Genomic DNA, 15518 nt, shown 5'->3' with positions numbered 1-15518 from the left:
AATTCAGATGAGATCTGCAGAACTCGGTCGTATGATATTCCAAGTCCTAGTTTATGAATCTTGTCGACTAGCTTTCTTTTTCTAGCGGCCCAATGAAGCATCAGTGGTAAGTAATTAGTTATTGGCGTTTCACGGTTTCGTTCATGTCTAGTGGAAGTTCCCTCTGGTGTATTTTTTACGATATTGAAACCAAGCAGGGCTCTGAGATATTCCCATAACTTATTGATGAGGTTCATTATTAGTTGGATCTATTATAATTGGACCATAAATTTTCATATTCACTAACGATAGAAATTCTTTGGGCACTGGATTTATTTGGGAATCAGCATCAAAATGGCCTGTATATGATGATTTCGATTTTAAAACCTCTTTTCTTATTTGCTTAACGTATCGAATTAAGTGTATCGGTTCTCTTTTCGCTTCATATTATCAAGTTAATGTACAATGTGATTGAAAAATTGTTCCTAATGAACAGGATGATTGTTATAACGTTGTAATAATTTATTTGTGGTAAAGTTACTCTTTGGCTGTAAAGAATTACTTCCCGGATTATGTTGAAGGACAGGGTAATTGAGTGAGTAATTGTACAAGGTGGTTGATATTTTTGTAAAATTTACACTTAGGTTGTAATAGTGCGCTTAATAATTTAATGTACAGGTTGATTGAATTATTTTTCATAAAACATTGACCGGGTGATTATGGTTGTTAATGCTTAAGATCCATAATGAACTAAGCTCCGTTATTTAAAGGACTACAACAACAGAGCCTTTTCATCAACACTGAACGTGAGCGCCATTACGTATTTTAACGAATGGAATCTCCGCACTACCTGTTCTATATTTACCCTGGACCCGTGAAACTGAATTTTGCGAGGTTGATCTCGCTTGAAGTATTTAACTTCATTTTGGTAATTTTCATCTGCCCTTTACTTAAGCAGAGTAATTGGAAAATGTTTCGATCCGGTACGACGACCGTAAATTAGACATGTATCATTACAAGACTGTGATTTATAATTTAAATTTAGATGACGCTGTACGTTTCAGGTCAGCACGCGGCACATAGTTTTAATATCGAAAAGTATACTGTGGACTTTATTTTTCTAGAACATGTCGCATTTAAATATATAAGTACAGAAACTCCTTCACATCTTTTTCTAATTACTTAAAATGTTTCGTAAAAGTACACTTATTTTAATATGTAATAATAATAAGTAATATGTGCTCATTCGAAATTGTATTGTATTGATGGTATAATAAAGCTTGAGCTGCCGAAAATTTATGAACATCACTTTAAATAAATTGTGTAATAATACGTTGACATTTTCGTTAAACATTTGGCATCATATTCTATTGACATACTATGTTGACTAATATTGTAGTGTGTATTTTTAATATTAAAAAGTATATTGTTAAATTGAATTGTTTTGGAAGCTATCCTAGCTGTCTTAAAATTTATTTGAACGTTGATAATTTTCGAAATATTTTCAAACATTACAATTTTTATTTGGTATTTTTCAATGGACGGACAGTTGACAAAACAATTACAATTCTTCAATTGAAACCACGCAATGATAGGTAAAGTGGGTAGGCCAAAAATTATGGAATAGGCGAGCAATTTACCCCAGGGATAATGGATTTTTATAGTTCGATTACTCTTCGCTGATGGAAAATGGCAATGCGGTATTTGTATTGTCTGCAAACTGAATGACACTAGTTGTCAAGAGGTGAGTACAATACGAAATGAGAGTATTTATATTTACCCAATAGGAAAAACCATTTTCTGACGATAGCATCTGATTGTCATTATCAAATATATCATTACTAGCGTCTATATATAAAAAAGTGTTAGCATGGTGATTTATCAACCAGTTTATGAGCGAGAGAACTATGAAACACACGCGTTACACCTCGTGTCTTCTTCTAATATTTGCGCTTGGATCAATGGATTGCAAAGTTTACAAAAGATGTGAACTGGCTAAAGAACTCGTTAACAAGTATGGGTTCAACAGGAAAACTGTAGCAAATTGTAAGTCAAAACGTTTTTGTTATTGGTATCATTTGAGCGAATTTGAATCGTTCAGATCTAGTTTCAAATGTTCCTCGTAGGAAAATTTCTTGTTTACTAAGTGTTATCTATGTATTTACTTAGTGGTGTGTCTCGCATACGCTGAGAGTACTTTCAATTCCGGCCTTACTGGGAAACCAAACTATGATGGCAGCCGTGATCACGGACTCTTTCAGGTGATAATTATAACAGATGATAACTAATAATTTAGAGAGGTTGAGCAGAGCGCTCTAGAAGTTTGAACGACAACGTTCAGTGTTCTTTTCACGTTTATACTTTGGAGTCGGCACCTTCTACAACTTCAAGATGCCATATTTCTGTCGAGCTAATGTGACACTTAGCATAATACCTATAGCGTTTACCAGGAATCCATAACGCTACTTGGAATGAATAACGGCTTCGACTCCCCGCCGTTGTGGCGGAACATAGTAGGCGGAGCTTATAAGCCTTTGTTTGTCACTGAATTTGACGTCATTTAAGGCGGTATAAGCGTTTTTAGCCCCTCCCACAATGTTCCGCCACAAAATACCACAGGGGATATGGGGAGATACTCATTCCAAGTAGCGTTATGGATTCCTGCGTTTACATACAGTGGCGCAGCCAGAAATCCTCCAAGGGAGGGATTCAAACTATGTTAAGTACCTGAGACGGGTCGAGAATGGGGTGAATTTTTAGTACAACCAAAGTTACGCCCAAGGGGGGTTAGGACTAGAACCCCCCCCCACCTTGTCTACGCCACTGTTTAAATAATAATATCTAAAGCGTTTAAATAAAAATACTGAATAATACAACTTTTCTGCTCATCAAATCGATAAATAATTATGGCATATTGTTCCTTTTTTAGCAACGTGCGTTTTAGCAATCGTAAATACATTTGAAGTAAAACAGGGTACACGAAAACAAATGTTTGTCTTTAGAGAATGATCACGTCTTAGTGTTGGTTAAACACTTTTTTATTTTTGTCATGTGTTCGGATTTAACAAATATTTCTAAAATGTGTTAAAAATGTTTTCTTTAGCAGTCAAAGTGAAAGCAGGTTTAATAGATTTTAAAGGAATTAAATTCACGTTCGTCTAGATACTCCTGACCTTCAAGAGCGCCCTGATTAACCTCTCTAAATTTGGTTTTATATCTACTGTCGGGAGAATGAATATGTGGCGATTATCAACAGGTATCATGGTCTAATTTACTGCCGCCACGAGATGGGGGAAGAAAATAACGTCACACGCGTGCGTTTCGGCGTTGCCAGACGTACGGCAATTATAGCACAGTGCGATAATTTCATCGACATTTTTAGGCCGATATCGTGCTTTAGTCTCATTCGACCGAAATCCCATTCGACCGAAGGCGGTTTTTGAGGTGTACCATTCGACCGAATTCCGCCGAAACGTGCGTTTTTATGTGTCCCATTCGAACGAACGTTGCTATATAAATTGGCTTTTGGAATGAGCATGAATTATATTTTTATCTTCACCTAGTCAAGAAAAGTAACTGAACCAAAACTGAAATAGTAAACTTAACCAACTCTAACCTAACCTAACCTAACCTAACCTAACCTTAACATAGATCTTCGATAGTACATACCTTATAAATAAAATACCAAATCACCCCGCCAATTGGGCTACATTTTAAAATTCTTTCGGTCGAATGGGATTCGGTCGAATGGGATTTCGGTCGAATGGGAATAAACGGATATCGTAGCATTATTTCGATAATTCTGCCTCAACGTACGATAATTTTTAGATTTTTTGAAAACCTTACGAACGATTTAAATTGTATTATTAATTTATGTAACTTCTACTTAAAAATTAATAATATTATTATTATTATTATTATTAATTAATATGCTGCGTAGTCCAGAGTGTGAGTTTATTACTCCTAGCTATTACCACATTTTCCTATACATTTTTAAACATATTAAGTTCAGTTAATATTGATAATAGGCATTTTGTTTATTTCCCTGAAATAAAACTCCTATTGTGCTTTAAAAAAAAATCATCTAAATTCAAAGCATTTATGTATAAATTGAAAATTTATCGCCAAAAAGAAATGTGCGATAATTTCAGATTTTCGATCTAGCAACGCTGGTGCGTTTTAATCGCGTTGAAAGACGTCCGTTTGAAGTAACCAATGACATTTTATTTTGGTTAGCGGGGGAGGGGCTTACTCTTCGAGCATGAGGGGGAATGGGAGCCACGATCGAAATCGTCTCAACACAGTCGTTCTTTCGAAGTATAGATAAATTGTGATAATTAAATTCTAATAATATAATACCATAAGTAACATAAAAACAATAAGTATGACAATTATCGAGATTTACAACCAAACTGATTTTCTTAGTTATTGCGTAATCAAGATGTTTTCTCAGCACAGAGCCATCTAGTGTCTAAAATATGCGAGATTTCCGCTAAGCCGAAATATCCAATAGATATGCGGAATATTAGGCTAAAATGTTTTACTCGACGCTCATGGTTTTTTTATCACCCATGATTCGCGCGCGCGCTTCTAAACAAAGCCAAAGCCCCTCGCCACTCCAGAACGTGCTCTCCAAAACGGTAAGTCGCGAGTCCAAGTCACAGCTTGAAGAGAGTATCAGTGCCGAAAAAAGGTTCGGTTAGAAAATTAGCATTAAAGCAATAGGAAGTGTCAAACTTATTGTTATTATGTTACTTATGAAAATAAAAATATTATTCAACTATAAGGTTGGATATTGATCAGGATCAGGAACATTTTTAAATCGCTTTCCCAACTGTGAATAAGATTGAAAAGTTTGAAAAACTAACAAATATCAGGGAAAAAATGTTTCGATCAACCAAATAAAAAAACTTTAGGAAAAACCAAGGATAACATTTTTTTTTATAGCGGAATAAGATCTTTATAGTCCTCCACCTCTAGCGGCTCCTAGTGAGGTCTATTAATCCCGAAAGTAATTTATCAAATTAATGTACTTTTAATGTACTTTTATAACCCAAAATAAAAATCGAACATTCTTTAAATAAATCGTATAACTATATTTTTTAATTTAATTATCTAACAATTTGAATCACCTAGATGGCGCTTGCATGCAAGAACGATAAAAGTGGTGGAAGGGAGGGAGAGTCGTATCTTAATTTGTGGCGGCGACGGCGGCCAAAAGTGTCCGATATCCAATCTTATAGGATAGTTGAATAATCTTGATAAGCTTGGAAACCTTAGTTACTACTTATTATCATAAACAGAGTTTTGGTCGAATTTCACGAATTAAATAAGCTAGTTTATTTCTTAATTATTTATAAACTATTTATTAATAGCCATTGAAGGTGTACTTCTACTTTTAACGTTAGGACTTGGGTGTTAGATGATTTGGGGGAACTTCTCTTAGTAGAAAATTATGCTTCCATCTACATGTAGCAAGTGTTTAGTTTTACTCTAGAATTCAGTTTAAACAACGGTACAGTTATTCTCTAGGTAGTATTAATCCGCAGAGCCTGAACTATTTATGTGGTTTCTGCCATTTGGGCTGAAGACAGTGCAATGGCTGCTTTTCCATATAGGGCAAACACGCGTCGACGCAAAAAAGTTTGATCACCTACTCTTGGTTTCCATTATCACGCGCAGTGGAGCGTTTCTAAATAGCTATTAATCCTTTTTAGCTCCTTAACTAACTGAATTAGTGATTAATTGTCCAAATGTTTGTTTACAATTTTAATCTCTGCAACAACGTTAATTAGAAAAAGAGTCGTGGTTTCGATATTTTGCAGATAAATGACCGATATTGGTGTTCTACCTCTGGAACCGGAAAGGGATGCCGCATTAATTGCCGAAGTAATATCGCTTTTAAAAAATTAATATATTAAATTGCAATTGGTTTTACCATTAGAATTGACTGACGACAACATAGCGGATGATGTCCGATGCGTCAGATTGGTTGGGAAACAACAAGGCCTATCTGCTTGGTATGTTATTTTTCAGTGCCATACTATTTTTTCTTGCTTTATTTTCACATCAAAACCGGCGCAATTTTCTCATTTTGAAGTGGGTTTAAGTAACCGCACCACCATCTATCGGCTTGTAAAATAACTATATGCGTACTACTTTTCACGAGAAAGAAGTCTAAATTTATTTATTTATTTATTTACTGCTTGTAGGCAGTTATACAGGATAATAAGAAAAGAAAAAATGAGTAATAAAAATGATGAAAAATGGTAATAAAAATGTAGGATAGGTGATACAGTACATCAGAGGAGGGCGAAAACATAAGATTAACAAAATAAAGAATTAGGGAAGGGTTGATAGGAGATGACTGACGTCATAGGTCAGTTGCAAAACTGGGTAAGGTCGTAAGCATAGACCATTCTATTAGCTTGAGTTTAAGTATCATATTTTAGTCTTTAGAGACGTCATTAACAGGTAGTAATATGATTCTTAAGTAGTCTTACCCCTTCAAAAGCTCTTGGCGTTAGGTACACAACCGATAGCTTCATTAAAAGCTAAAATACCAAGACTCTTAAAAGGTGACACCGGCGATGCAAAAATCTGATTGAAAACCGACCATCTCCTGCTATCCAGACAATCATATTCTTTAATATTCCTGGAGCTCGAGCGGGAAACTAGTCAAATTTGAACTGCGACCACTTAACCGGTGTAATTCTTTTCAGGGTCGGATGGGAAAACAAATGTAAAGGTAAAATCTTGTCAAAATACACTAGAGGCTGTGGAATATAAACTAGTCAGAAGATTAAAGACCTCTTGTTCGAATTAATAATAAATGTATAATTAAAAATCCTTTTGTTTTGGTCCTTTACAACCTATTTTACTTCAAAGCAAGTGGCGGTTCTAGTGTAGTACCAGGATGGTACGATAGATGTCGTTTTCGACGCTGCGTCTGGCCTAGTCTATTAGGCCCGATTCGCTGAAAGTTTACGAACGTGGACTAAATAAAAGTGGCATATTTTCAGCGGGGCAGTCGTCGTCGCTGTTCAAATACTAGTCTCTCGTATTTAACACGTTCGTAGTCTTATGACTAAGGCTTAACGTCAAACTTTAATCGTAAGTTTTTGAAACATTTTTCCTGTCGAACAAATTTGTAATTTGAAAAGGTGCAAACCTACTTTGGATTTATCAACAGAGGTTGTAGTGGATTAAGTATTTTTTAAAGTTAAAAGAAATCGACGGAGCTTTAAAATATGTCACCTAGGAGCAACAAACACAACACCCCACACAAGGAGAACGCAAGCCGTCAAAAGTCGTGGATTTTCTTGTGTACAGTTTTCATTGGCTAGACGCTTTAGCGCCTGCTGCCGTCGGAAGGGGAAAATTCTGAAATTGTCTCAACCCCCGCCCGTAAAACGTTCAGCGTAAAGGCTCGTGACGCTCGTCCAATGAAATTCGTACACAACCCTTCGTTAGCGTGTTTGAAGGCTAGCTGCGTTCTCCTTGTGTTTGTTGCTCCTAAATGTCACGATCATTGAATTGGGAATAGTACCGCTAGAATGACATAAGCGCGTTCGGGAGTCGTGGTTTCACGAAACAAATTCTGAAATTTCGAGTCGGCGCACTCAGCCGTCAATTCTATCATTATACGGGTGGCGCCTTCTATCACTTTCAAAGTACATTAGTACTATTAATTCAATTGTATAGTATACAGTTCCCACCGCTAACAGCGGATGGCGCCAACGACAAATGATAGAGTTCTCAATTTTGAAAAATTTGTTTCGCGTAAGGCAGATTGGAATTGTCATTCTAGCGGTACTATTCCCAATTCAATTACGACAGGGTCCTTCTCTTGATGGTGTTTTTGGTGTACTAAGTTAAAGCACCTACGGGGTTTTCTAAGAGCCGTTACTTGTTTTAAATACCGTTCTTAATTTGAAAAATTTAAATTACATAATAATAAACATAATTTCTTTTCAATAAAAACGGTTGTGATTTTTTTAAAATATTTGAATTTTTCTTATAAAATACAATCTTTTAAAATATAGGTAAATTAGTTTGGATTAGATTATACATTTAAAAAGTGTTATTTTCTTCGAGTTAAATTACGTTTAAATAATAAATTATTTATAAGAGGGTATACTTTTTGAGGAATTCGCTGATAGATGGCAGTAGCAACGTGGCCTACCAATTCGCTAAAAACTTCCCTATTAAAGTTTTTGAAGAAAAAATAAACTAAGCCTTTGCATTGTGATAAAGTGAACCCGAAGTGTTCGAGGAGAGGTTAAAATATAGTACTGGCATAGAAACGTCCAAGGGGAAGGTTGGATCTCAAGTGCAAACATTGTATGAGCTATAACATTGTTAAGTTAAAAGGAACCACTATGGACTGCATTGTAAAGGATTATATAATTCGCGAATAAGTAGATTAGTCCATTATGAAAAGGGATAAAAAAGCTAAACCCTAAACAAATTTGAAGAAATTTAAAAACTCTACTAATAGCTCGTACCGATAGGTCTTCGAGCGAACAAAAAGACGCGAAACGGAAACTCTGACCAAATAGATCTTCGAGTGAAAAACTAAACTAGCTATAACATGGCTAGTATGCAGAGGACGTGGAGCAGCGCCTATTCTACACCTCTCACAAGCAAGAAAATGCAATTACCCGGCATCATTACATTTGGTTACCGTATGCTTAAGTATTTTTAACAGATGAACCTGGAAATGAAATAATAATAAATAAAATAAATGGAATCGTACATTAAAAGCAAAGTTTCCTTTCAGACAAAATAGGATGTTGGGGGGGGGGGAGGGAGAGAAATGAAATCATCTACTGGCGTGGTATATGTAAATCGAGAGTAGGTTGTAAGCACGTTTGTGGTATATCTTAGATTGCAGAAGAGACTAAAACATTCTTTCTTCTCATGCCACTGATCGTTATATATGCCGAGGATATCACAATGAACAATACATACAAAAATACAAAATCCACAAAAAGGTTCTGTTAATTTTTTTAATTCTAAATTTTACACAAATCTTCCAAATTCTCGAAACGAATCCCAAAATAAAAATTCAAAGATTTTTAAAATGTTGGACTTTTTTAAAAATTCACAAATTCTGAGAAAACAATTTATCCACCAAAAAGAGCAAATCGGTGTTTTTTAAAAAGCAGTTAGATCTTAATTTGTGACGGACCGAAATTGGCCTGAATGAGTACTGGAGTAAGTGACTTGTTTGTGCCTACACGTCATTTTCGGCTGTAACTAACGTAAATTGTACAACCACACAATGTTTTCAGATGGACTAGAAAACTTTGCACATCTCCGTGCAAAGTTTTAATAATACCTTTAACTCATTTAAGCGAATTGTAACTTGTGGAGTACCAGAAGGGTCGATTTTATCCCCGCTGTTATTTAATCTTTTTATAAATGACTTGGCATATGTAGACACAGAAAATCATTTACCCTTCTACACAGAGGACACTCTCCAATCGGATAAAAATCTTGATTCTTGAAATATTATACGCGAGAACAAATCAACACAGAAAAAACTGTATACATGTTAATTACAACCCAAAATAAGCATATTAATTGCTCAAAATATCAATATAGATAGTGTTGATCGTAAAAACGTATCGGAAGCTAAATACGAGCATCTAACTTGGAACATACAACTCAATACGGTCAATTTTCTGTCCAATAAAATATCCTTAAGTATTTATATTTTGGGGCAAAATCATGGATGATTTTCTATAGTATTACGCGTCATTAATAATCACTAAAATATAAAGAAGGTAGTAGCAATTCGAATTTTAGACAGAGCTCCATACTTGGCACACACAGCGCCTATTTTCCAAAAATTTAATCTGTTAAAAGTCGAAAAAATATTTAACTATAACATGTTATTATTTTTATATAAATCTCTAAAAACCACTATTTGATGTATTCCAGTATAATATGATTTTGTATACGGTCTTCCAAATCAAAAACTATTAAAAGCTGTAACCCTTCAGTTTAATTTTCCCTTGCATACTTATATATCTTTTTTATTTTTCTGTGTGTTATTTACTTTTGTTATTACATTTTCCCCCGCACTCTGACTACCGATTCTCAAAGCCCCCGCGTCAGACCAATCTTGTCTTGAACATAGTGTTTTGTATTAATTTAATAAATTTTAATGGATATTCTTAACCCCTCATAACGTACAATATACCAAACGTCTTATAATATTAAGATCTAATACATAATAATAACCCCCGCGAGTTAGAAATGATTAAAATTAACCTAAACTTAAGAACTTAAATAATTTATGATTGGTACATAGGAATCCTGTATAATTTACATAGCTCATAGGATCTGGTCTAACCTACCCTTAAATATAAAAATTAAGTTAATCAATTAAACCGTTCTCTTAAAATAAATTATAAACGAAGTTCCCGCCTTCAGCAATACTAAGATTAGAGCCCTCGCATTATAGAGCTAATTGGCGTATTTCCCTTCGTCGTATTACCGTGGTGCAATACCTTCCGAGCCATCTCGAACCAGATTTTTTCCCAACAACTTTCCAAACTAGACCAATAATATCCCCTCAGCTAACAGCGATCTCATGGGAAACTTGTCAAGTTCGCGAGCCTCTGACCCACTACCAGGTAGCGATAACCCAACAAAAAGTGCTCGTTTTCCAAGGCCGTCGCCACAGGGTCGAGAGGGCGCCCGGACGTTTCCGCTTGGAGACAGAAAATCATACACATCGAGACTCTCTAGCATCACCCCCCCCGCAATCCCAAGCGACCTTTCGTAAATCGGACAACGTCACCACCACATGACTAGACACGAGTCTTAAGTACACCAATGACCCACGTAAAATGGGAGGTCACCAGTTGATTTTAGTTGCAATTCCGCCCACAATCCGCGGAACAAAACCAAGAGACAGAGCCCCAAAAAGGAAGAGTTTGGATACTCTCAGAGAGAATTTTAGATTCTCGGAAGAAGTTTGGATTATCTCGACAGAACACTCCAGGATCCTGGATGAACTTCCGGAGCCCAAGTCCGTAATGACCGTCCGCTAAATCTATGCGTGGTCTCGACCGTCAGACCCCTCTATATCACAAAAAGTTAATTCCGATGAAACTAAATCTTCGTACAGACAACCAGAGCCGTTTTATGAGTCCCCTCGAACGAGTTAATGCGCCGATGATCACCGATCTTCCGATGATTCCGAGAGTCAGCATCCGACGATATGAGATCCAACCCCTCGCCTAGCCAGATGTTCTAGATCGAAACCCGAAGTACCTACGCCGCTTGTAAGAAGTTCGTCGTCGTCATCCGGACATCCCTACCGTAATCCGGCTCGTTAGTTACCGTAATCCGGGCATCCGTGCCGTAAGCGAGACGAACTGACAGTTTGGAACTGTCATCGCGAAACAAAAAGTCCCCCGTCGAGCCCCTCCAAGAAAACGCGTGTGCGTGTGTCTTGCGTTATCCGGAACCCCGTAACCCGGAATCCCGTAAATCGAAGAGCAGCCACGAAGAAAATCAAGTGTTAAGTACCAAATTTCGTTTCCCCCCCTTTGTAGAATACCCAGGGTCAAGTCTGTAATAACTGTTTAAACGTAGAGAGAAAATGTCTAAGAAAGGTGCCTAAGAAAGGTGCAGCCCTCGCTATTGTCCGAGGAAAGGTTAGGTAGGGTTTTGGTTATAAGTGTTAAATAAAGATTTTGTGATTGATTAAGGACAAAGGGTTTCCATTCTGAATTCGAATCTCCCTCCCATTTTTCTTTTATTTCTTCTCCCCGTATGTAACCCCTTCTCTCGGATTTAATTCACGCCACGAAAGGCCACGACTCGCATTTTGTCGCCATATTCCCTCCGCCTTGGTGAATTAATATCTTTGAGCAAGGGCTAGGAATATTTTCGTCCATCAATTGTATGACGATTTCCTTAAAAAAGGTTATAAACCAACGGAAATTTCCAAGAATAGCGTCGTACGAATAATTTTTGTTCCGTTAATTTTTTTGATATCTTTACGATGCCAAGAATTGATTGGTACGAAATTTTTTCGGCGGAAACTAATGGTTATTTTTTAATAACTTCTTTAAATTTTCTAACTTAATGTAACCTGCCAACTCTGAACCGGATGCGGCACAAACACGAAAGTCGAAACATTTACGATGCAGCCGGACACGCGACTACAACAAAACCGGTATTTTTCCGTTAAAAACGGACTTCACAGAGAAAATATAGGAACCAAAGCGAGAGGCGCCCTCAAATCTATTCTCTATAATCATCGTAGGTGCATATAAAAACCCCACTAACTGACATCGTAGCTAGTGAAATCGTAGCAATTGACATGGAAAGATCCGATGGTAAAATTTATTTCTCCGATGCAACCGGACAAGCGACAACAAAAGAAACAACTTCATTTCGTTCAAAACGGGTTACTACTGGTAAAATTTTAAAAATTATACAAAAATAATAATTACTATGTGTAGAAAAATTTTAACGCCGATAAATTTCTGGCATCGTAAAGATATAAAAAAAAAACAATCAGTGCAAAAATTATTTGAATGGTGCTATTCTTGGAAATAGCCAAAACAACATTACCTCGTACAAATGACAAACTAAACTCTATTTTTATAAAGGAATTCACCTCTTTAATTCTATAGACTTATCAAAACTCCCAAATTTGTAAAATTAAAAAAATTGGTTAATAATAATAATCAGCTAGGCTAATACCCAAGGCACCACCTTAGGCCTAAGTCATCTAGCCACTTTTAATTCCTATTAATTCAGGTGGCCGGGTTACAATGCGTACGAGGGTGGTGGCAAGCCCTTCATGCCACGCGAGCCAACAGCTCCCTATACTAACGATTAACGTTAACCTCTACAAGTTTTTATGGAAAGAGTAAACCGAAGAACTCGGGGAAAAACCCCTTTAACCACTGGGGGGAGAACTTGCAAACTCAACGCAGAAGGAGTAGTTCCGAGTTTTCACCCAGTGCCACAAGCTGGGATCGAACTCGGCTCCTCTAGCTGCGAGGCGAAAGCGCTAGAAAAAAATAACAAACCTTAATATTAAAAGTAGTAGTTCAATATTTTTCACCATTCCAATTGAAAAGGTGGCTTTAAACCGTAAATGTACATGGTTTTAAATAGTGGTAAGTTAACTTTACTGGAAAGAATGCATTTCAAGTCACTTAAATAAAGTCTTCAGTCATAAGGCAATCAACATATCAAAAACTCAAGCTACATTTTTAAGGTCATTTCTATTTGCTTTTTAGTGATGCCAATTCATATTTGATTGATGACTTAGGCCTAAGGTGGTGCCTTGGGAATTAGCATAGCTGATTATTTTTTTTTATTATTAATAGATCACTTACTTTTCCGTAAGTCAACAACGAAAAGAAGATTCATTGTTTTTGAAAGATGTAACGTTTACGTTTAAAAATAACAAAACCATAATTTGGAACACTGTTCGTCCCCAAGAAATCGGTAATTACAATCCAAAATAAGCTTTATCCAGGTAACAAACTAATTTTTTTGAAAAAAAGGCAAACTTCTATTATCAAAGCACAAATGTATTGCGATAACTGGTTTATTAAAAAAACCTCTTGCTTACCAAAAATATGACAATATATGAGAATTGTTTAAAATTTCAAGCCTATGAAAACAGAAAATTTAAGCAAAGAACACAATGTGGCAAACACATTCAAACGGAATAAACAACCACTGCTTCTATTGAAGCTGTCAATAGTTTACGGAGTTGTCGGAATATAAACACTCTAAAATGTCTCCTGTTCCGGGGAAAAACACTTTGGTAGCAGTAGCCCATGGACAGTAAATTAAGAGGACAGGTTTTCGATACCCTTCCACAGTGCATTTTATTTCTCCCCGCGTATCAATCAGCTCGAGAGACTCCGAGGGAGTCTTGCAAGGTCGTTTGTACCACGTGATCTTAAAATTTCAAAATGGCAATCTAATTGGGTTGATATTGTTACGTAATTTTTTGTGCTTTATAATTTAATAATTTCTAATTTTTGGTTTTTTAATTCAATAAAAACTATCAACTGATATTTATTATATCATATTTAATCTATAAAAACGTGAAAAAATACCTTTTGGCGTAAAAATGTACTTAGGGGGTCATTCCATGACAAATGGACCCCCCTTGCCAACCCAATCTCGGCCGATTTCAATGGAATTTGGTGTAGGGGGTTTTCAATATCCTACAAACAGATTTCTCGATTTATTTGTAAATCGGACCAGCGGTTTCAGAGATACTGACCATCGCCATTTTCAGAAATGACCTTGACCCCTAAACTTGACCAGAGCATAACTTGCTCAATTATGGTTCGATTTTCATAATTGTAGAACCATTTTAAAGAGAAATGCGTATAGAATCTGAAACCAGGGCCAAACATTAAAATATTTATTTCTAAAAGTGAAATTATAACGATCATATAAATTGACCTTTGACCTTTGCTCTTAACTGCGGTTTTAAATTAGATTTTACTTATTTACCCGAAAATTATGAAAACACAAAGTATTATTTCTAGTTCTTGAGATATTAATAAATATGTATAGCCCCTGAAATGTAAAATTTACTCAAAAAAATAATTTTTTAATTTTGGTTTTTAATAGAAATTAATCAAACTGACTTTTTTCCAAATGCTAACTCTACTTTCACTACATCGGCGTGTTTTATTGAGTATTTTAACCTAGATAATAGTGATAATTTAGGGTTTTCTATTTTACATAGTATGTTTTCTGGTAAAACCCAGCATTCGTCTGTAATATGTGGCCAATAATAATTCGAGGAATTAAATGGTGGGTACATAAATTAAATAAAATAGTCTCCACATTCATTAGATCATTCCTTCACTATTGCAATATAACATTTCCTCCCATATGAGCAAGCAATAAATGTGTCCTTTGTTATTTCCTCTTCAGCTTCGCTAGATTCATCCACAGAACACAAAATATTGAAAGTTTTCATTTCGTCCATCAAAGATAAGGGTGCAGCTTGAATTTGGGTTTTGTTTAAAGGAACAAATTTATGGAAACGACGGGTACCTTTAATTGTTACTGCCCTGGAAAACCTTTCTTCCAAAAATATCCCCTTATCAGTTATTTCCTCATTGGAAACGTAGAAAAAAGAAATGTTTTCAAATGCAGAAACGCAGAAATCAAACATGTCCTTCGGTGTTAATATTTGACCTGTTACCGGGCGTTGAAGGCTAGTTTTAGCTGTTAGCCTCTTCACCGTTCCCCCAATACCATCACACGGGCCTTTACCGTGGGAGGTTGCAAAAAAATGCCACTCTGCATTTATCCCGAAATCTTCTTTGTGATGACTCAGATTAGAAAAATTAAATTTATTTTTGTACTGCCCGGCGCAACCATCAGAAAAATAGATAACATTTTGAAAATTAGGAGAGTAGCCTGGGAATTTTCCCAATGAAAGCCTTGAACCTCGTCTTGAACTACATAGGAATAGTTTTCCGAAAAATCTCCAATCGCGATGGCATTTCCCGATTCTAGAG

General features: G+C 36.0%; 1 protein-coding gene across 1 annotated transcript; it reads left to right on the top strand.

The window, feature by feature from the left end:
* The first annotated feature begins 1567 nt into the window (after positions 1-1567).
* On the top strand, positions 1568-6768 carry LOC149933525 (lysozyme C-like). The gene is made up of 6 exons (XM_090157319.1): positions 1568-1574; positions 1644-1723; positions 2106-2240; positions 5805-5868; positions 5924-5999; positions 6702-6768. The coding sequence occupies exons 1-6, from the start codon at positions 1568-1570 to the stop codon at positions 6766-6768; spliced, it is 429 nt and encodes a 142-aa protein (XP_090013445.1).
* The last annotated feature ends 8750 nt before the right edge of the window (positions 6769-15518 follow it).

This window comes from Leiobunum rupestre, chromosome 8 (genome assembly GCF_980474605.1).
Source record: "Leiobunum rupestre chromosome 8, qqLeiRupe1.1.hap1, whole genome shotgun sequence".
Taxonomy (NCBI): Eukaryota; Metazoa; Arthropoda; class Arachnida; order Opiliones; family Sclerosomatidae; genus Leiobunum; species Leiobunum rupestre.
The sequence above is the reverse complement of the archived record's forward strand: the minus strand, read 5'-3'. Positions and strand labels throughout refer to the sequence as shown.

Bases quoted from the DNA above. Each gene is read 5' to 3' on its own strand.
- LOC149933525 (XM_090157319.1), top strand. The intron at 1,724-2,105 runs GTGAGTACAATA...TGTTCCTCGTAG, and splicing joins ATGACACTAGTTGTCAAGAG to GAAAATTTCTTGTTTACTAA. The intron at 6,000-6,701 runs GTATGTTATTTT...AATTCTTTTCAG, and splicing joins CAACAAGGCCTATCTGCTTG to GGTCGGATGGGAAAACAAAT.